The sequence below is a fragment of the Temnothorax curvispinosus genome, unplaced genomic scaffold, assembly GCF_003070985.1.
Source record: "Temnothorax curvispinosus isolate PA1 unplaced genomic scaffold, ASM307098v1 QBEX01006423.1, whole genome shotgun sequence".
NCBI classification, from domain to species: Eukaryota; Metazoa; Arthropoda; class Insecta; order Hymenoptera; family Formicidae; genus Temnothorax; species Temnothorax curvispinosus.
In genome coordinates, this window is record NW_020216203.1 from 751 (window position 1) to 21,479 (window position 20,729).

General features: G+C 39.9%; 3 protein-coding genes across 5 annotated transcripts in view; 2 read left to right on the plus strand and 1 right to left on the minus strand.

The window, feature by feature from the left end:
• The first annotated feature begins 2,195 nt into the window (after positions 1–2,195).
• On the plus strand, positions 2,196–3,546 carry LOC112455853. Its single transcript, XM_025018053.1, has 3 exons — positions 2,196–2,276; positions 2,518–2,735; positions 3,313–3,546. The coding sequence occupies exons 2-3, from the start codon at positions 2,554–2,556 to the stop codon at positions 3,443–3,445; spliced, it is 315 nt and encodes a 104-aa protein (XP_024873821.1). The 5' UTR covers positions 2,196–2,276; positions 2,518–2,553; the 3' UTR covers positions 3,446–3,546.
• A 5,824-nt stretch (positions 3,547–9,370) lies between these two features.
• LOC112455855 (methyltransferase-like protein 2) lies at positions 9,371–12,437 on the plus strand. Its single transcript, XM_025018054.1, has 6 exons — positions 9,371–9,729; positions 10,438–10,590; positions 10,720–11,034; positions 11,120–11,233; positions 11,511–11,683; positions 11,932–12,437. The coding sequence occupies exons 1-6, from the start codon at positions 9,461–9,463 to the stop codon at positions 12,069–12,071; spliced, it is 1,164 nt and encodes a 387-aa protein (XP_024873822.1). The 5' UTR covers positions 9,371–9,460; the 3' UTR covers positions 12,072–12,437.
• A 2,145-nt stretch (positions 12,438–14,582) lies between these two features.
• Positions 14,583–20,729, minus strand: part of LOC112455856 (protein-tyrosine sulfotransferase) — a 69,759-nt gene continuing 63,612 nt past the window's right edge. For all 3 annotated transcript variants that reach the window (XM_025018057.1, XM_025018056.1, XM_025018055.1), the window contains 6 exons: positions 18,672–18,805; positions 18,060–18,168; positions 17,318–17,512; positions 16,748–17,001; positions 16,096–16,293; positions 14,583–15,573 (listed from right to left, as the gene is read on the minus strand). In XM_025018057.1, the coding sequence (XP_024873825.1) occupies positions 15,459–15,573; positions 16,096–16,293; positions 16,748–17,001; positions 17,318–17,512; positions 18,060–18,168; positions 18,672–18,805 (1,005 nt within the window). In that variant the 3' untranslated portion in view covers positions 14,583–15,458. The remainder of the gene's footprint in view (positions 15,574–16,095; positions 16,294–16,747; positions 17,002–17,317; positions 17,513–18,059; positions 18,169–18,671; positions 18,806–20,729) is intronic.

The following is a 20,729-nucleotide window of genomic DNA, read 5'->3' on the forward strand; positions in this document are numbered from 1 at the left end:
CTATCTCCCAATTCCTTCCCCCTCTCTCTCTTTCACACATACACATACACACACACTCTCTCTCCTTCTCTCCGTACGCGAAGTTCCTTCGCACCTTGGTCGCGGAGCGTGAGCGCGTTTATCGATCGATCGTAGAACGACCTCGCTCACGTCTCCTACTCCTCCTGGAGGTCAGGAGTTGGCGGGCTGGATTTTTCCACCCTACCTCCCTTTCTCCCTCCCTCCCTCGCCCTTCCGCGCGATTTTCTCTTCTTTTCCTTGCAACGCGACGCAACGCGACGCGACGTGACGCGACGCGACGCGGCTCAACTCCGGTGCGGACAGCATCCCTCCGCCGCCGCGCCGCGACGCCCCGCGCGCCCTTTGCCGGTCGTCGACTCGCCGGTGCGCGTCTCATTGACGAGCCGAGTTCCACGCGAGTAAATCGATGCGCAATTGTCACGAGAAGATAATGATCGGGCAACACATTAATCCTGGTTATTGAGATTTCGACGAAAAATAGGAAAGACGAATGATTAATGATGCCTCATTTGCGAGAAAAGATGAATCTTTTACTCGGGCAGAAACCTATCACGAAGAGACATTATATTTGTATATATAGTCGGATAAATAATTTAAAATATATGCAAAATTTATTTGAATAGCGTTCTACTCCGACGAGGTATTCGTCACGTCGACGAATTATTCCAGAACTAAATGAGTGATAATAGGTACGCAATTAAAATTAGGTGATAAATTATAAGAATGCTAATGGAAGTAGATTGAAAATGGATTGGAGCAAATTAGAAAGACACGTATAATAAATTTCTGATCGCTCAATGGTTGAAATGATCAAAATGATGCAAATGTGCTAATGACAAAATTCGACATTTTCAATTAAACATGTAGAATTAATATTTTAGTTTATTACTTCTCAAAAAGAGCGGTCGCAGTTCGGTTAAGATACTCGTATTTACAGTTGCGTTTCTGCCGCGTGAAACTCGGTCGAAACTAGTTTCGAGATGGATCTCGGAGAATCAATCGGATGCTTGTGATATCATAGTCGTAATCACGATTCGAGAAGCTCAATCTGCTCAATCTCGAGACACAGCCTTGAGATCTATTTTACGCGATTCAATAATCAATTATCGTGATGTCTCGTGATGCCCCACGAATGAAAATCGATTCGTTGTAGGCAGAATCGCTTCCAATCGTGAATTTAAAAGTTTATTATAGAAAACTTTATTGATCAAATCTCTTAAATGGAGGATAAAATCGAACCACACCGGAAGCTCAAACTGTTAAGAATATCGAGCTGTAAAGAAGTCTATGTAACTTATTTACATTACAAACGTCACTGATATTACCGAGTTTCTCAGTTCGGAACGACTTGCCATGCTTGCTGATAAAGATTGTCGCGAAGCAATAACCCTGTATACATATATGTATATGACGCTGTGCTAGACAATCTCTCTTCTTGTCTCTCCTTGTCTCTCCTTCAGAATATCGCTGTCCTGTTAAAGCCGTGGCACACAAACATAAACTTGATTTAAGCAGCAAGCAATTCAGGCAATCACAGTGTCAAGAACTTAAGACATAACGTAAACGGTAGCGAATCGAAACTGACGATTTCTTTACTGTGTTTACGTCTTATCGCTTAATTTTTTTTGTGTGCCACGGCCTTTAAGCGGTGCATCATGCGCGATGCGTCACAACGTGGTCGTTTGCCACTCGCGAGGGCTCGCATCGTCATCGAGGACGCCTGGCGTCGTTGCCGTCTTACAATTAGTCATCGGGCCCCGTCCATCGCGAATCCTCGCTAGATATTCGTTCATTCTCGTCGTCTTCGTGCCTTCGAAAGACACTCAAGAGAGCGGGCCGTCGCGTCGGTTTTGACCGATGTCTCTTGTCGTGTCTGTGTGTTTCTCTATACCTTCGCATCTCTCGCTCTCTCTTCCTCCTCCTCCCTCTCCCTTCTGTCTATCTTTCTTGTCATCATAAACGCACACAGTCCCACAACATCACGGACAAGGTCAAGGTCGTTAGCCTTCATTCCTCCGGCGTCCTCCTCCGCGAACCTCCTACGAGGTATAGCCTTTCTCCCTCCCTCTCTTTCTCACTTATTCTAATTAATACACTCTCGCGAGAACGTTAAGTATATTTTTAAGTTCGGCTCGAAACCCTGGAAGCCGTTTGCTTTGCGCTTCGCGGATCCACTGCTTATATGCGTTAAGTCAACCCTAAGAGGATTGCCGTTTAGTTCGGACAAGCGTATTACTGTTTTCCAACTTGTCCGGGTAATTGACATCTCAATGTATTAAAAACTAGCAATTTAAATATTGATATTATGAACGCTGTTCATTAACATTTTACGTAATAAACTATTTATTAATAACATTATTTACACAGTTACACGTTCCATTGTACTATGAATACCAATTGTCTTTAATAATGATATATTTGGCAAAAAAGAAAAAAAAACTAAAGGCTTCTATGTAAACGCTTGAAACTGAACGTTTAAACCTTTGCGTAGTATAGAACGATCACAGCGCGCAGCGGCTCGATCGGCCTGAGATGAGAGCGAGCAGCACTTGGGACATTCCATTGCTGCCACTCGTGCGAACAGGTTCCCGAGCGATTGGAAAAAAGAAAACGATGAAAAAAAAGGATGGTGGAAAGACGCTGGACGAAGAAAAAGGAAGCGACGTGCGGACCGGCGAGCTAAACAGAGTCATTCGCGCGGCGGATCGTTTGATGTAAATAATGAAATCGCGAGACACCAGATTGGGCGGGCGTCGATTTCGTCCCTATATTACCGAGAATTCCCGAGAACGGGAATCAAAGCCGACACGTCGTTTTTCCGGCGAATTCGATTTTTAGATACGGAAAAATGCACTCCGCGCAGCCGAGTGAATATAAACGCCGAGATTTTCGCTTATTTTTGTTGGATCGAATCTCGACGTTGCTTATTTTGTCGCTCTCTCCCCGTTTTTACCTAAATTAATTTACTACTTACAATTAGTCATATTAATCAGTTTACCGAAATTCGATGACTAAAATCCTGACGCAGAATTTCACGATCCTATCGCGTTCAGATCGTGGAATCTGTTCTTTCAGCTGATTTTACATTCTTTCTTCTGATTGTACTTTCTCTTCCTCTCCTTTTTTTCCAGGGAGTGGCTGAATGTACTTATATTTCGTTTGCAGATAGTTAACGTCAGCGCCGCTGAAAAGAACGCAGACTTCTAATTCAAATTGCCTCGCGAGGATATTGCTAATAAAGGACCATTATTCTGTTGTGAGATAATTACCGAGCCCTCTTTCTGATTGCAGGACGGGATCAGTAAGGTGCCCCTCGGAAAATTCTGCTAGTCATACCGAAATTCCCAAGGAGGGAGGGAACAGCCGGGTCAACCGGAAGTCAAGGCCACGCGGTCAATCGCCCGGTGATCCGTCGCCGTTATAAATAGATACCGAGCGCCCCGGTATCTCTACGTATCTGCATTCGTATGTCGCATGCCGCGATATCCGAGTACCTCGTCGCAGTATGCCTCACGAATGCCGTCATTTTCCCCTTGGATGAAAATTTTGAAAATATATTGATCTCTCTCTCTCTCTCTCTTTCTGAGTAATCATTTAAAAAATGCATTTCTTTTTATCTGTCAAACAAATCTTTCTCCTAAACTGTTAATTAATTACTTAGACATGCGGAGCTTGTCGAAATGTCGTATAACTGGGATAACTCTGCGTGTGCATCTTCGATGCACTCACGCCCTTCGCCTTCGCATGCATTATATCGATCGGCGACACTGTTGCAGCAGCTCGAACCTGTGCGAAAATGTTTCCATTAGCGTAATTAATCGAGGGGCAGAGAGGGACAGTCGCGTGGCCGCGTTTCGCGTTTGTTTTTTAACAATTACCTCGGAAGGGGTAAACCCCTTTCAATTTTATCCTTTCATTTCCCCTTCCTCCCTCCCCCCCTCTCCATCCCATTCGACAAAGCTCGCGCATGAAATTTACCTGGTAATTTGCATACCATTAAAGCGACCGCATCGGCCTACCACACGACAGTGAGTGGAGTTTGACGGTTTGACGTTGTGTCGGGCGGTGCAGGAGGCATTGGCGATTGGCGATTCAATCATCTTAATTATCCGCACTATTTTCCGTCCTATTTACGCCGTTTATCCGCCATGGCGGCGTAAATCAACGCAACCGAAAGGAAAGCGAGACAGAGCGTCCTAAATGCAACGCAATTTCTATTCAGTCAATTCGGAGTCGACCGAATATTAAATTTTTTACACTAATATATAAATTTTTATTTTCGGCATGTTCTCGTAAAGAAATTATGTCGCTGCGATTCGCATTATTTGATCATTAGGGGACGTGTACCTCGTAAAATGAAATCATATCTCTCGGAATACATGTCGAGACGCACATCGAGACGGGACGATTCGGGGGACAGCCGAATCATTATTATTACCGCTTATCGCGTTCTCTTGTTTTCGTATTTGTTGATACGTTATCGTCGGGACAGAGAGACCGACGCGACGCGCGCGCGGATTACGGACTCGCGTTTTTGTCTTTTGGGGAAAGTGGTGGTCGATATCCGCGTCCGGTATTTCGAGGCGTCTCTCACCCTCGTTGCACAGGCACCACGGTGGTACCCCCCAAAGATCGTTCGGGCAATGACCCCGAGATTATATATTCCGCCGGTGTGCGCGGGGTGGTGCCGTAGAAGGGGGCTCATGCCCTCCGAATTCGCTCGTGGAATCGCACGGCGCGAATCAACTCCGACGTAACGAGAATCGCGCAAGGGTTCTTTCTTCCTCTCTGAACAGTGTCTGAACTAAAAATTATTGTTTACGAGATAAATACAATTTTGCTTACAGCTTGCAGTTTCCACGGCAGGAGTAGACAATTTCGTTTCTGTTTTCGACAACTTTTGTTAACAGTACGATTTTGGAGATTTCTCTTGTGATTGTCTTTCGTCCATGACGAAAAAGTATAAATATATCTACAGATGTTCGCGTGATACAGAACTATTCACTGCAGAAATATTTCTCGATTTTTAAATCGACTCTATTTCGCTCAAGAACCTACTTCGGAGTTCTGAAATATAATTCAGTTATTTAGAGCGCGAGAAATATCGGGTATAATTCTGGAATTCAATCGATAAACGACAACGAATCCAAACGGAGCTGCACTACATATGATACATATATAGAACGTTACAATAATATACGTTAGAATATTAAAAGAAAAAAATTACATATATATAATTTCAGACTACATAGTTAATAGTATATTGAGAAGCAACTGTTGCATTATTTATTGTTTTTCGATTTATCTTCGCCTTTAGCTTCGTCGTTACTCTTACTATTCAATAATATCGCGTACGTATTGATTTTAAATTTCTCTCTGTCTAGAAATCTATACGTTTGTAATATAAACCAACGTGCCTGATAGCAGCTTTAGAAATAGCTTCGAAATTATGGAAGGTATAGAATTAAGGTGAGAACAACGGCTGAGGTAAAATACGTTGAAATTTTCGAAGATGCGTCGATGCAGGTGGTGCATTATCCGTGTCTCGGAAAGGTTCTCCCGCTCGTAGCAGACCGAAGGGAGAGCAGCAGCGCGCAAAGGGACGAAAGGACGAGGGCGGAGGGCGGAGGGTAGAGAGAAGTCGGGCTGGAGAGAGGACGGAGGGACAAAGAGAGAGAGAGAAAGAGGATTCCGCGCGCTTCGTCGGGGTGGTTGCCCTCGTCTGCGCTTTGTGGGAAATGGCCGCTCAATAACGCGTAGGTCCTCCTCGTCCGCCCCTGCTCACCCCGCCTCGGCGAGGCAAGGGCCGATGCCCCAAAAGACAGGCGTCGAACCAACCCTTGTCCTAACCGTCCCGCTATTCCCTCGAAAAGGTCAAACCTTGCCCTTTCTCCTTGTCCCTCCTTCGGTAGCGAAACCCTACGGGTCGTAACTCGTAGGGACACAAAAGAGTGCAGGATGGCGATTGGCCGAGGTTGCAAGAAACGTCGCGGATAAGAGCTAGACTCTTTGTGGATCGCGATGAGGATTGTTCGAGGATACAGTGCAATAAGTATTTTCGAAAAAGTGTTTTAACCTGCAGAGTTCGAAAAGATTTGGATTATTTGGAAGGGAGAGGTTCAACAGCTGCATTCGCGTTCAACTTGTCCTAGGTCAAATATATCACTAATGTATTGATCTGTAACATTAATTTGTGCAAACTATTAAATTACGCTCAATAAATGTGTACATTCATATATCTTTTTAAACAAGGAAATTATTTTTCAGTGTTGTGAATGTAAAAATAAAAAAATATATTAAGTAGATCTCGGAAGAATTAGATGTTTCTAATGGTGAAGCTTCCAGTAGCACAGATTTCACAAAGTATATACAGTTTACTGTGATCGAAAACTCATTGTGCAACGAGATTGTTGGATCGGAGTTTCTCGGAGGAGAGTCGGATCGTTTAACGAAACTACAAGACTTGCAAAATCGGGGTAAAGGCAAGAAATATGGATTAACGTATCGATCGAGCTGACGAAAAGCACCTTTCAACTTCCATCTTTAATCGTATCTCGTCGTCGTTCCAAGCGTACTTCCGGTCAAACCTAGGAGTTTCCTTATAGATCCAATACGCGCATGTCTCGCGATTTTATAGCGAGAGCCAAGGTGCGCGAGATCATCCAGTTTTCGACAGAGGAGCGAGAATCGAGCTTCCCCGGTTTTTCGCCTTTTCATTATTTCTTTTTTTTTTTACCACTCCGCCCTTTTTTTCGTCACCGATGAGAGTTCGCCGAGCGAGATCGATGAGCGCTATAACCCGTCGCGCGCGAAAACACCGGCGAGGGCGCGGCGGCGGGGCGAGAGGAAAAGGCATGGGAGAGGGAAAGGGAAAGGGAAACGGATCACGGGGTGTATCGATCTCGCCCCTAGGGACTCGCGGCAGGATTAGGACGTCACGGTAGCCACCCACGACGAGGCGCAGGAGCGGCGCGAGGACCTCGTGGCCCTTGGTAACCGGTTACCAGCGTTGCCGCGCGCGCCCGCTTTCTCTTATCTTCTTGCCTACTCGCCTCTCTCATTTCGCTGTCCGTGTTTCGTTTCTCGCCTCGCCGAAAGGCTATGGTCCATATTCTCAACTCTCTTTTACTGATAAAAGATTGTGGACCTATGTCACTAACGGAAAAGCGCCCTCGCGAAGGTACGAGCCGACGATCGCGGCGTGTCCTCGCGCGAGAGTTGAACGAACAAGCAGGACGAGGGGAAAAGGGCGGAATATCGCGTGAGCCGAACGATGGGCGATGCGAATTCGTGTAATGTCTTGCGCAGCACCTATCGCAAATTGGAAAACTATTAAGAATGGACATTATTTCGAGTTCCTGTTTTCGCGTGTTGCGCGAATTAGGGAGGAAAAATCAAAAGGTGTCAATGAAGAGTTTTTTTTAAGAAACTCTGAATTTTTAAGCTTTGAACATCAGAGATTAACTCTAAAGTCGAATGTGACTTTATCAGCTTCAACAGTTATCTGTTGATTTTAATCCTTTTAAACGATAAATGTACTTTGAAATATATATAAATTAAAGTTTTACACGTGCTCTCTTTCCTCCTCATTCGCTCCATTTCGAAAGATGGGTCCCTTTTAATTCAAAAATACAATTCGTTATCATCAGAGCGGCTTCTCCGCTAATCCGGATTATTAGTACCCTCGAAATCGATTTTTCCAAAAATAGTCGCGGTCCGAGCGGGATACTATATTTAGAAACTAGCAGACCCAGATGAAGATATTGGATTATCCATCTGCTCCTTGGGACAAATGCACCGCACCGCAGCCAGATCCTCTACCTCTACGTCCAACGGACGCTCGGCTGCTCGCATAAAAATATAGCGCTTCATTCTCCAAGTTCCATATTTCGACATATTAAAAGCGTCTAATTAAATACCGAGAAAAGGAGCAAAAGGAAAAAAAAAAAGAAAAATGGATCCAAGCGCAACGGGCATGAGATTCGCTCCTGCGCGACACCGGAGTCGGAGCATCCGCGGCGGTGACGCAACTCGCGCCACCCCCGCGACTCGCACCCCTCGCGTCGCGTCGCGTCGCGGCGCGGCGCGTCGCGTCACACCCATCGACCCATCCCGCTTCCGCATACCTCGCGCTCGCGCTCGCGCATACCCTCAACCTAACCTATATCACTTTCCTTAGGTCGTTGATCCTGCGGCCGCGCGCGCGATCGAACGCACGTCGCACGCCGCACGCCGCCGCTGTGAAAATACGCGGCGTGCGATTTCGCTTCGCATGTGCCGAAAAGAGCGAACAGGTCCCTACCAATACCGCGGCCTCCATGTCGGGGGGGGGGGGAGAGGGTGGAGACGTATAATTCGCGTCTCCGTTAACGCTTTCACGCTCGCTCACCATAGAATACAGAAGCCGCTCGGAAAGCAAGACGCCATTATCATCGTTTAACTTTTGATCTCGCCCTGTTACATCCGACATTTGAGATAGAAAATGTAAATGTCAATGAGACGGGAGTGGCTGTTTCATTCAGAGCTGTATTATCTGTACTTTCCCGCGATTCTTACTTTTTAAAGCTCTCGCCTCTCAGCAAAGAGAGCTTAAAAAATTGCGCGCATTTTATTTTAATTCTAAAACTTCTCTAATTTGATCTTAGAATTATTCTTCAAATCTGGTTATTTGGCGCGTTATATCTTCAGTAACTTTATGTAATTAAACATCAGTACGAATTGATAACATACCGGAAGTTGAACTACGATAGCTTTAAATATACAATACAAAACACAAAATGCAATGTAAATTACTGGAAAAATATAAAATATACGGAGTTCCCCTATAATATAATACAAAAAAATTACTATGAAACCGGAAAAACATGTAAATAGCAAATTCTTTGGAAAAAAAAAATTAATGGGCCAAACGCAGAGAAAATTTGGCTGAAACGAACAAGTCGAACAAGTCCAAGCTTTACAAAATGGCCGAAAAACTCGTGGCTCGCAAAAGCGCGCGCGAGCGGAAAAACCAATTTCAACCTAATCTAACGGGAAACGGGACGTAACTTCAATATATAAAGTCAATACAAAAATTATATTATTAATATCTTATAATTATTTTGAATCTTATGTATATTTCTCTACGTTCCGCTCTCCCATCCGGTTAAATGAAAAGGTCACTTTTTTGTGAAACAAAAAAGAGAACAATGGAGACTCAGGCACACGGGTATACTCCCTTCTCCTTTTAACTCGCTAAGATAGAAAGAGATGGGAGTATACTCGTGTGCACTCGGGTGACGTTTCCGAACGCAGCCCACAGATAACGACATTCACATCAACGCGATCGGCGGTCGCTAGAGGCCGGTAGCCGGTACAGCCTCGCCGAATTCATCCCTCCAGCCTTCGGCGCGCGAACGGCACGCGAAAGTGGCCCTTTCGAGTTCGCTCGTAATTCGCAATGATTGTCCTCTCCTCCGGCCTCCGGCGGCTCCGACTCCGGCTCGGGCCGGCGTGTCTGGCGACGTCGGAATTGCGACGGTGCTGGAGGCAGGACTCTGGAGCGCCTGACCGCGCCATTTCGCCGCATTTCGCCGGCGCGTTGTCGAACATGGCCGAGGTGACGACGATCGCGGGTAACCGGGGTAACGACGACCGGGAAACGGGGAGGCCGCAGTTCGGAACGCGGAATTTGCCCCACGATGGAAATGTCTTCCAGCACAATGCATGGTACGTCGCGGCTCCAGCTCCACGCGCGTATGCGATCTGACGTTCGACCGGGCGCGTGTCCGGCCTAACCTAAAAGAAGCCGCGGTCGCCGCGGAGTCGAAGAAAACGCATGCATTTAACCGTGATGTTTATTGCGGTCGTTGTTTTTAGACACTTGAAGATATATATATATATTTTTTTTTTGTTCGAAAAGTCAATGATTGATGTTACATTGACGTATATTTGTTGTATGACAGGTGTGTCCTAACCTATAAACTGGGACATTTTCGAGTCGACTCTACTTTCGCGATGTTATTTCGATGTGATTTCATGCGTAATAAATATTATATTCAGTATTTCATGCTTTATTTTTATTTTCCTTGTTTCCCCACGGAGCATGCATCTATTCTGTTTTAAATTTAGTCAAGACAATCGGTTTCAATAAGCACATGATGATCATTACATTTTCTATTTGAGTATTTATTTTTTACTTTATTTCACATTTTGCTCGTTAATTAAAATTTATTTTGTTCAATATAAGAATTTATTGAATTAAGATATTTTTTATTTATTACCTAATTTTATACATATTTGTTTAGAATTGCTAATACATTCAGTTATATCTGATATATTGAGCATAAAAATATAGAGTAAAGTGTAGATTTTGTTTCCAATATATCTACTAAATAGATAGTTTGCTTAATTGTTGAATATTTGTTATTCTAAAAGGGATAACGTCACATGGGACGAGGAACAAGAGAAGTTAGCGCAACAAAAAGTGAATGAGAATTCTATTGTTACGATGTCACCTGAGCAACTCTCTAAATATGAAATTGAAGCGGATAAATATTGGGACAAGTTTTATGGAATACACAATAACGGGTATGTACGCTCTAAGAAAAACGTTTTCTCTGTGTATTAAATTATTTAGAATATTAGGTAATCAATCGAATATTGTTTATTCGATGAATCAGCGTGATGAATTTTTACTTAATATATTTATTATTTCAGGTTTTTTAAAGACAGGCATTGGTTACTGATTGAGTTTCCAGAATTAGCGCCCAATACCGTAAAGCAAGACACATTAAGGCCTATGAGAGCTGCACTTACGGACGAAGATAAAAACTATGGAGATAAACACATAAAAATTCTCGATTTACCATCTAAAGACAACTGTAGAATATTGGAAATAGGATGTGGCGTAGGAAACACCGTTTTTCCTATACTCATGTATAATACGGACTCAAAGTTATTTGTATATTGTTGTGATTTTTCGGCGAAAGCCATCGATATATTACAACAAAATCCTGCTTATAATGTAGATAGGTAAAGTGTTCTAAGAATTCATTTAAATTTATTTAACATTGTCTAATAGAGTCTATAGGATGTAAATTACAATTGTCCGCTTTAGGTGTAAAGCATTTGTCCTGGATGTAACTCAGGAAACATGGACGACTCCTTTCGAGCCCGAAAGTCTAGATATCATCGTACTTATATTCATATTGTCTGCCATTCATCCCGATAAGTAAGTTTTATGTTACTAATTATTAGTTATTGTATATATGTATATATACACAATATTTTATTTATTTATTTATTTATTCTAACTAAATTTAGTTAGATGAATATATACATAAATATATATATATATTTGAAAACATTTTATATTACAAAAATAATAAAAAATGATATAAATTATATAAATACCAATAATATGAATATATGAAAAATAGCAAATCAAAAACTTATTCGAGAAAAGAGACATAGAAAAGAAAGTTGATATACTCTTTCATATTCTATAGGATGCAACATGTTGTACGGCAAATATATAGATATCTGAAACCAGGTGGGATAATTTTATTTCGTGATTATGGCAGACACGATTTAGCACAATTAAGATTTAAGAAAGGCAATTGTCTCGGCGAGAATTTCTACGTGCGTGGAGATGGCACCAAAGTATACTTTTTTTCGCAAGGTATGTAAACAATGTAAACTTCCTTGAAATTTTAATATATTTTAATGCTGTAGATTTAATATTGTGATCTAAATATCACTCTTATTGCTATATAAGCCAAAATTTTCTTCTTATGTATTACTATTTCCAAATTATAATTACTGTAGTCCACTGAACGTTTAATAATTGAAATTTGATAATATTTTACCGAAAATTATCGCAAAATTATTTCTACAATACTCATTGTATTAAAATATCCATTGTTCCAGAGGATATTAGAAAATTGTTTACCGGTAATGGCTTCATTGAAGAACAAAACTTCATGGACAGAAGACTGCAAGTTAACAGAGGTAAACAGCTGAAAATGTATAGAGTGTGGGTGCAAGCAAAATATCGAAAGCCGTCGTAGAAGCTATGTAATGTGAAAATTGTTATCAAATTTCCTCTGAAGAGGCGAAGATTTACGTTACAAATCAGTAAATAGAATTATTGCATAGAAATATATTTTTATACATTGTTCTCGCGCTCTTTATACGTTTGTTCCATATAGTACATTAAAAATTGACTTTTGTTTTAAACACAACTTCCCAAATGTAATAAGTCAACTTATCGTCGTACGAAATTTTAATAATATGTACAGATTTTTTTAGTCTATTTACGACACTATTTGAAACAACGTAGATAAATAAAAAAGAATTGTCAACATATGAACAATTATGTTAAGATATTAATAAACGATACAGCAATATTGTTGTTAATCTTTAAAAGGATTTAAACATCATTAAAATATTCTCATATCATAAAATATTACATTTTTCGCCAGATCAATATTCATTAGGTTTATTAAAGAAAAAATTAAATTTAAAAGAAATTAATTTTTTTCTGTAATAATAAATTAATAATAATCGAAATAATGATGTAAAATATCTTATATTAATTAATTTTGTTCTAACGATGAAATATATGTGATATTGAGGTAAATTATAGGGTCCTTTTCTCGCCAATTAGAAGTAAAATGAGAAACATGGATTGGATACAACAGGGCAGTGTAATATTAAAATAATTTAATTGCACAATTCGACAGTTGAATTTTAACAAACCTATGCATGTCTGCTGTCGTTTGCAGTCATAGCGGCGTCGTCCCTTCTCTAAAATTATAGAGTATTAATTAAAATATGAATTATAACTGTCAGAATCCATGAACAACAAAAATGTGCCGCAACAAACCCACAGTTGAGTTCACGGATATTATTTACACTTACATAAATATCAAATTGATTCAAAAGCTTCGTCATTTTTTCATTAAACTCTATTCTAATTAAAGGTAGAAAAATATTGAATTATTTAAAAGATAAAAAAACATTTCAATTTTGCGAAACGCTTCTTAATAGAAATAAAACTTCAAAACTATGAAGTTTTAATTTTATTTGATGACTAAGCTTTGGCACCAATTCAATATTAACTTCTAATAGTATATATCAGAAATATATTCGCAATTTATTATTTTCTTTAAATAGATATTGACCGAAAATGGTCTACTTAAAAACGCCATGGGTGAACTATGCTATCTAAAAAATATGGCGAACATGAAAAATTTCATTTTATCTCACGAATTTGTTACAATATGTGGTATGAATACGATACGGTGGAGGTACGGAGGATGAAAACGCCAGTACGCGAACTTCATAGACATGCATATACATACATACGTTAATTGGACGGTGTTATGCAGGAATGAGTTTACCTAGAATATTAAAAAAGTAGAATAAATGTAAGTGTACTTAGTGCATACTACTGTGACGGCAACATGAAACTCAGAGCTTCAGACTTAATTTATTCAAAATTGCTACTTTGGCAGGTTAACTCGTTCTGGCATAATTTTGTCCAGTGTATTGGATAACCGCATTTAACGTTGAATGGTTCTACAACATCGCGCTGGATTATATCCTCCTAAACCGACCAACCAGAGATTCGTGAAAGGAAGAAAAGAGAGAAGTTTTTATACCCCTCGTCCTTTGCACATCTGAAGTTTCTCTCTCGCTAAATATTCTAAACGCTTCTCTTTAAAATCACTGGCCGTTGGTTTGTTGGTCGATGTCGTTTAATAAGAGAAGGCCGAACCCGATTTCGCGAAACTTAGCTTTCTACGAGTACACGAAAATGTACATATTCTATGTAATACAACAATTGACGTGATCATGCGACAATTGGAAAAGGTCATTCTTCGTATTTTTCTATAGTACCGCTATAGAATTCAACTTGCTGAAATAATAACTTCTATTATAGGGTCCGATCCCCTCCATAATACATAACGTTCGAAGTTGTTCAATCGCATCTCACGTTTATTGTTCTCGTGATCATAGATAGTAGACAATGGATGGTACCGTCAATTTGAAGTCTATCTCGTAACATTGCAACATTTGCAATGCTGGATGATGTCTACGGATAAAAGAATGTTTATCATTCAATAACAATTCAATTAACCCTCCGTAGTCATACTTATTTTTTCAAACAAGGAAGTCACTCTGGGTCATTTTGACCCGAGACGAACTTTGACCGTTCGCCGTTTGACCATTTATCCACCGATCGTGTTGAAAAAATTCTCGAATGCACTTGCGATATTGCTAAATTGATTGCTATAAAAAAAGAAGGGCCTCAGGAATTTTTAACATATAAAAAAAATTCGCGAAAAATTTGTGTTAAAAAAAAAAAACTTTTTTTTTAACTACAGCTAGAGGGCGTCATGCCCGCCAATTTTCAAGTTACGCGCAAGATATTTACGACCAAAGTTGAGGCTCGGGTCAAATTGACCCGGTGTGACTACGGAGGGTTAATAAAAAGTTCTTTAGATTTTTCTTACTTTTCACTTTAAATCGAATAAATTTGTAAATAACATTATAAAAAAGAAATAAAAAAATAAATCTAACGATGAGAAATAAAAAGATTAATCTCACAATGAAAAATAAAAAGATTAATCTCACAATGAAAAGTAAAAAGATCAATCTCATAATGAATTTGCGATAATAATTTGTAAAATCCATTTTAAATATAAAATATATAAAACGAAAACTTTGTTTTGTCTTTGCATCAAACCTTTTAAATTGATATTTTACTATTAAAAATATTACTATGACTATTATATAGTTATCGCGGTAATATACAGATCCTTCCAGAAATAAACGACCAAACATAAAGAATTTATTCTCATCTTGAAAAAGTCATACAGTTACATGTCCAAAAATGCTGTTTTTCTTTCTCTCTCTCTTTTTCTTTGAGTTATACATACTTTTCTCTTACAGTCTGCGGTAGAATATTGCGAGAACGCTGAGAAAGTTCATAAAAGTTTAATCTTAAAATAAACCTTGTTCTTTTCTTTTCATTCTAAGAGACGTGTGTCGCAGCTGAGAAACGCTTGACATCGATGCCTCATGCCTCATGTCAAGTAATACTGGAATAGCACGTCTCTTGAAGTTTGGCCGTTTATTTCTGACGCATCCTATTTTCTAGTCACGGCCTAGTATATTACGTCATCTGGTTTCGCGAAGATCCTGATGCGAATAAATAAGCGTCACGAGGAATGATCGATTAATCTATCGTCGTCGGGATGCGATAACGGAGGAGACTGAGAAAATACGACAAGGGCGATTAATTCACGACGCGACTCGCCGTCGTGCGAGACTGAGTTTACTTTAGAAGTACAAGGGGGTGGTCTCCGCATACACGGAAATCCTAAATCGATGGGACTTAGGATGGTAGTAGGTTACGTGTCGCTCGCGCCTACGAGAATCAGGCGGGGTCACGCGATTGGGGCTGTGCTGGAAGCAGCTTCCTCGTTGCTGTTCTCGATCGGCTTATGCGATAGATGGTACGCCCGCGCCTTTTCCTCCCACAGTTTTTCACCTTCCAACACCCTGAAAGGCAGAAATTAATTATACATGAATCGAACAGTTCTGATATTAAATAAGAGTATAAGGAATAAAAAGCCTACATTTGTTTAGAGCTTAAAACATGGTTTCTATAACTTCAATTGCCTTTTATTCTTCCAGAAATCGCATACGTTTTTCGTTCTTGCAAAGAATACTTTAACGCTACGTTAAAGAATTTAGAATATTTTAGAATATTAAAGTGAATAATCATTAATCGGTAAATATTTTTTTATGCGAATGCTGATAAAAATCTACAATGTAAGATTCTCTTAAGCTTGAATAGTTACTGAAATCTATTGTTCGACAATTCTTAATTAATCAAGTTTGAAAGCTCAACTGCGATATTTCGTGCGCGTTGTATTCCTGCAATATGCTAAAATAATTTCGTCCTATTTCGGTTTAATTCCGGTGCACCGTACACCGTTTGAATATACATCGCTTGTGAGCAATACTATATGTAACAGTAACAACTGTAACAGTCATGCAGCGTAACAAATGGGCACGTACCGTCTGGTGTTGTCGCTAACTAAACTGTCCGGTGCGCCATAAACGGGCGGATTTGCGTAAGGATCGTAGCCGAGCACAGAGAGCATCGGCGCGATGTCCGCCATCTCCCGCACCACATCCTCGGGAATGTTACCGACCCATTTGGTAAGCGCCGCCAGATTTACAGGCTTTATGATTTGGTCCGACGATCTCTCGACCCTGTCGTCGAATGTGATTTTAATGTTCATAATGCGAAACGTCATTTTATATACACATCTATAAATTTTGTCATACATTATTTACAATTATAAAGAGACACGGTATAGTGTCTCGCGCCAGGTATTATACGCGCAGCGAGATTATTTATAACGTCACTCTACCGTATGGTAAATATTATTCTAATGCTGACAATGCGAAAAATTAATTCGTCGTATTATTATTATAACATTATCTGGTATTAATAATGCGAAGGATTATTTTATTACATTGCCACATCATTTTCGCATTATTAATATGAGAAGCATTATATTGTCACATTATTACCTCGTGTCAGGATTAACAATATTATTCTGTCATAATACATTACTTTAACGCGCGTACATGCGTCTCGCTCGAATTCTGGAATACTGTTAGATCTAAATGCGCTGCTACTTCCACCGCTCTTCTCGCTTACTTGCTCAGAGGCACTCCGCCAGGTTTGTTAATGAATTCCTCGTGATGCATGACGGACTCATTCCACGGCACGTCCAGATAGTTTAATATCTTCTTCATCCATTGGCGCGGATGAAGCACCAGCTGTTCGTAAGGGACCATCAGACATCTCTCAGGTCCCAGTTCCTTGCATTGGCCGTACATTACGGAAATCGCGTGATTCCACCTGATGAGAGACTGCCGGTAAGACGATAAGTCGAATCCCGTTATGGTGACCTGTGAAGAGAGAGAAGATAGATTTTTCTTCTCTATGAGGAGAATCGTATTGTACTATTATATGATAAGAAAAAAAACGAGGCGAAAAAACATATAGGATGCGGTGTGCAGATTATAAAAATCTGTAATAATAAAAATAAAAAAAATCACAAAAAGAAATTAATAGCAAGAAGTTTCTCAGTAAAAGAAAGAAATATAACCCGCAATTTTATTTAAAACGTAACTTGATAGAGAAACGACATAACTGTGGCAAATAACCGAATATATTTTTAGGAAAAAAAAAATGAGAATAACGTTACGCAAAGTTCTTTTTTACCTTCCTGGATATGATGGAATGCACCGTCGCGCGTCCGTCGCGCACCATGAATATAAATTTTGCGTTCGGGAAGAGCTCGAGGATGTACGAGCCCATCTTCAGGGTGAGTGGATCCTTGTTGCACAACCTCGGCGCAGGCTCGGCGTGTCGCGCTATTATTTCCAAGCAGAACGCCGCTATCGCGCTGTCTATCACCTAAAGAAAAATAGCACACTCTCGATAGTTCAAGCCCCGTAGAATCCTCCTCCGTTCCGTGTCGCGCGTTGTAAAACGCAGCACTTCCCAAGTTTCGTACGTGTAGATTTTAATTTTAATTATTCATGAGAGATGAGAGTTTGGAGAAGTTATCGTCGACCTCTTACATCAGCTCTTAGACTAACACGACCAGCTTACGATTTACACGGAAAACTTTATAATTTCATGTCGCAGTGATGTAATTATTCAAATAGCGCACGCAAATTTTTTAAAACCTTCATTTAATTTCAGAGGAAAGAGATGCGCATTTAAATACCGTGCAAGCGCCCCGAATAAATACGCTGCGCTACAGCGAGAAGTCTTACAGAGTATACTCCTCGCGTTTATCAAGTGCGCAAGAGAGGTGTACCACTTTCGATAAAATAGGAAAAACGTTGAAAACTTTTTCCTACTGCGAATTTTTTCGTTGGACGATGCTTAAATTATTCAAATCTGTCTCCGTGCTGAAATATACCCTTTTCAGCGCTTTTCAGAACGCAGACTTTACCTCTTTCGAGATCCCCGCCTCGGTGAGCCGTACGTTTTCCTTCTCGGACTTGGACCAGTGCATCTTCATCTGGAGAATCCGCGGTATAACTCTGGTCTCTTGCCCGCATCTTAAACAAAATCCGCAAAGATATTAGATCGAGGGTGATTCTCATTTTAAGATCACTCTAAACATTCTAAACGATTAATAATTCGCATCAGATTTCAGAATAAAATTCCAAATTTCATATCGTGTATTTACATATGCGTATTTTAATACTTTATGATTACACATATATGTAAAAAATATATCTGGTCTTGGTGATTACAAATTTTATTTTGCAACGTGGACGATGCTGTTATATCATATGAATATAAATTTCTTTACTCCCTTTTGCAGCGTTTGCTCTCATGAAAATTTATAAATATTCTGGATGCTGTACCAGAGACAGATATATCAGCTACAGAAAATCAAATCGAGGCTAATACAAGTTTACAAGTGCTGACGCCTATACGATAACACAATTATCCTTCTTCATGCACTTTTAACGCTTTCCACTCTAACTGAATTGACTTTTATTCATTTATTTATTCCGGCAGTTATATCATTCTAAATGGTGATTGCGACACTTACCTCACGTCAGGATGCGCGTCCAGCATGGCACGCATTAGGGTTGTACCTGATCGTGGTACACCGCCGATGAAAATGAGCGGCATGTAACGGTCGTACGTGTACGTCTTGCGATCAAACGGCCCGATCACGTATTTCTGTCCGGTAAATTACAACATAACAATTAAAGACCGTACGGAAAATATTAGCGAAACGGTTTCTTAAGCCCGCTTTAAACAATCTACAACTCGGGATGTTAGAATACAAAATTCAGAATAGAATTTTATTCATAATTTTATGTGCGACGTAATATGACAGACATTTAAAGAATCAGAATACACGTATGTACAATACATATTAAAATACACGTGTATATATATCAAAATACGTGACAAAAAAAATTATAAATAAACTTCTATCCTATGCGAATCGACGTGAATCATGGATCGTCTAAAGCGGGCTTTAAAGTTTAGTCTGCAGTTTCGTTTTTTGTGTGGATCTTCGAAAAAGACTGCTGACGAGTGGTTTATTGAAAATTTGTCTGCTGACCTTTTTCATGCTTTGATGAACTTTTAACGTCAAATACCTCGGCAACGGCATACATGTCAGATCAGAATTCAGTTTACGTGACTTGAAATTAAATGAAGAATAAGAATCTGTCATTTATTTACTGTGAAATTAATTTACGAAAAACACACTTATGCCTTCTATCGTTTGTAATTAGAAAAATTATGACTGTGCATACCTTGTACTAAAAAAAGTTTTACGTCTATTCAGGTTAGCCCGCAACATGCATACCGTTATCTCATTAGGTAACTGATACAAGCGTTGTACTTAAAAATACTTTTTACCAAAGTTACCCTCATAAGTAAGTAGGATATAAACTCTTCCTCGTCGTTCGTTCCGGTATTTTACCGTAACTACCTTAACGCAATTAAAGTAAGTCTATAAGAAAATTAATAAAAGCGCCTGCAAGTCGACGTCGGACAGCGGAAGTAGATCGGGAAAGGCGCGGAGTTGGCTCGGAAGTTAGACTCGTCGTCGGTGTATCGACTTCGTCGGTAGCAGCAAGTTCGTCGAACTATTCTTCAGGAACGTCGGACATCCCTTTCTCTACGCCCGGTAGCGGCAGTTTTGGCGTTGATTAAGGACAAGATGAAGCTTCAGGAGTTGTGCAGTTGCCCGCCCGCTAATACGTGGCCTGACGGTTTAAGTTCGTAGACATATTTCTTTTTCTTCTAATCTGGCAGCAATGAAGCGTGACACGATACAAAACACGATAAAATAATTATCTCTCATTTCTTCGTACATGTTCTCAACAGTATGCTTTGTTCGTAATTTATCATTTAACCCTTTATATCGTCAGACTTTTTTAAAAATAAGAAATATATGTCCACTTTAATTTAATTTAATTAAAAATTGTTTGGGACGGTCTTCTTTAATTAAAATAAGTTCTATGTTACCTTAATAACTTGATATTTATTGGATTTTTTTTTAAATATTCCGAAACATATATATGTCCAACTGAACGTCAAAGAGTTAATAAAGTTAATAAAGTATCTCTGCGTCACGGCAAAAAAGTGGAGCGATACTTTGAAGCAGTCGAAAATCAACAACGAAGTTTCTCGTTAAGAATTCTCGGGGAAAACTAACGAAAATTATGAGGACTTCGAAAGACGAACGCTTATTGAGTTAAGAAAAGTTTCCGACCGATATCTCAACTGCTATATATCTTTCAATAGAAGAATTGTACTTTTAACGGCGGAGAAATATCGCCGGAATAAATGTATAAGGCGCGCAGCAGAGGAGAGATTCTACTTCGAGGAGAGAAGAGATAACATTTAATTTAAACGCAAAGTATATTCGAATTGAAATGAGTTCCGTCCACGAACCTCATTCGGCCGGGCCACGTATTCGATTGGTAAACTCGTTCGAATTCGATTGCGCGAAACGGACCATTTAACAACTGGGCACAATTAATACTTTAACAATCATTAATTGCCGATTAATAATGTATGGACACTGCCGCGCCAGCCGCGATAATACCTAACCACGCTCGTATTATATATTATCGCTATTATT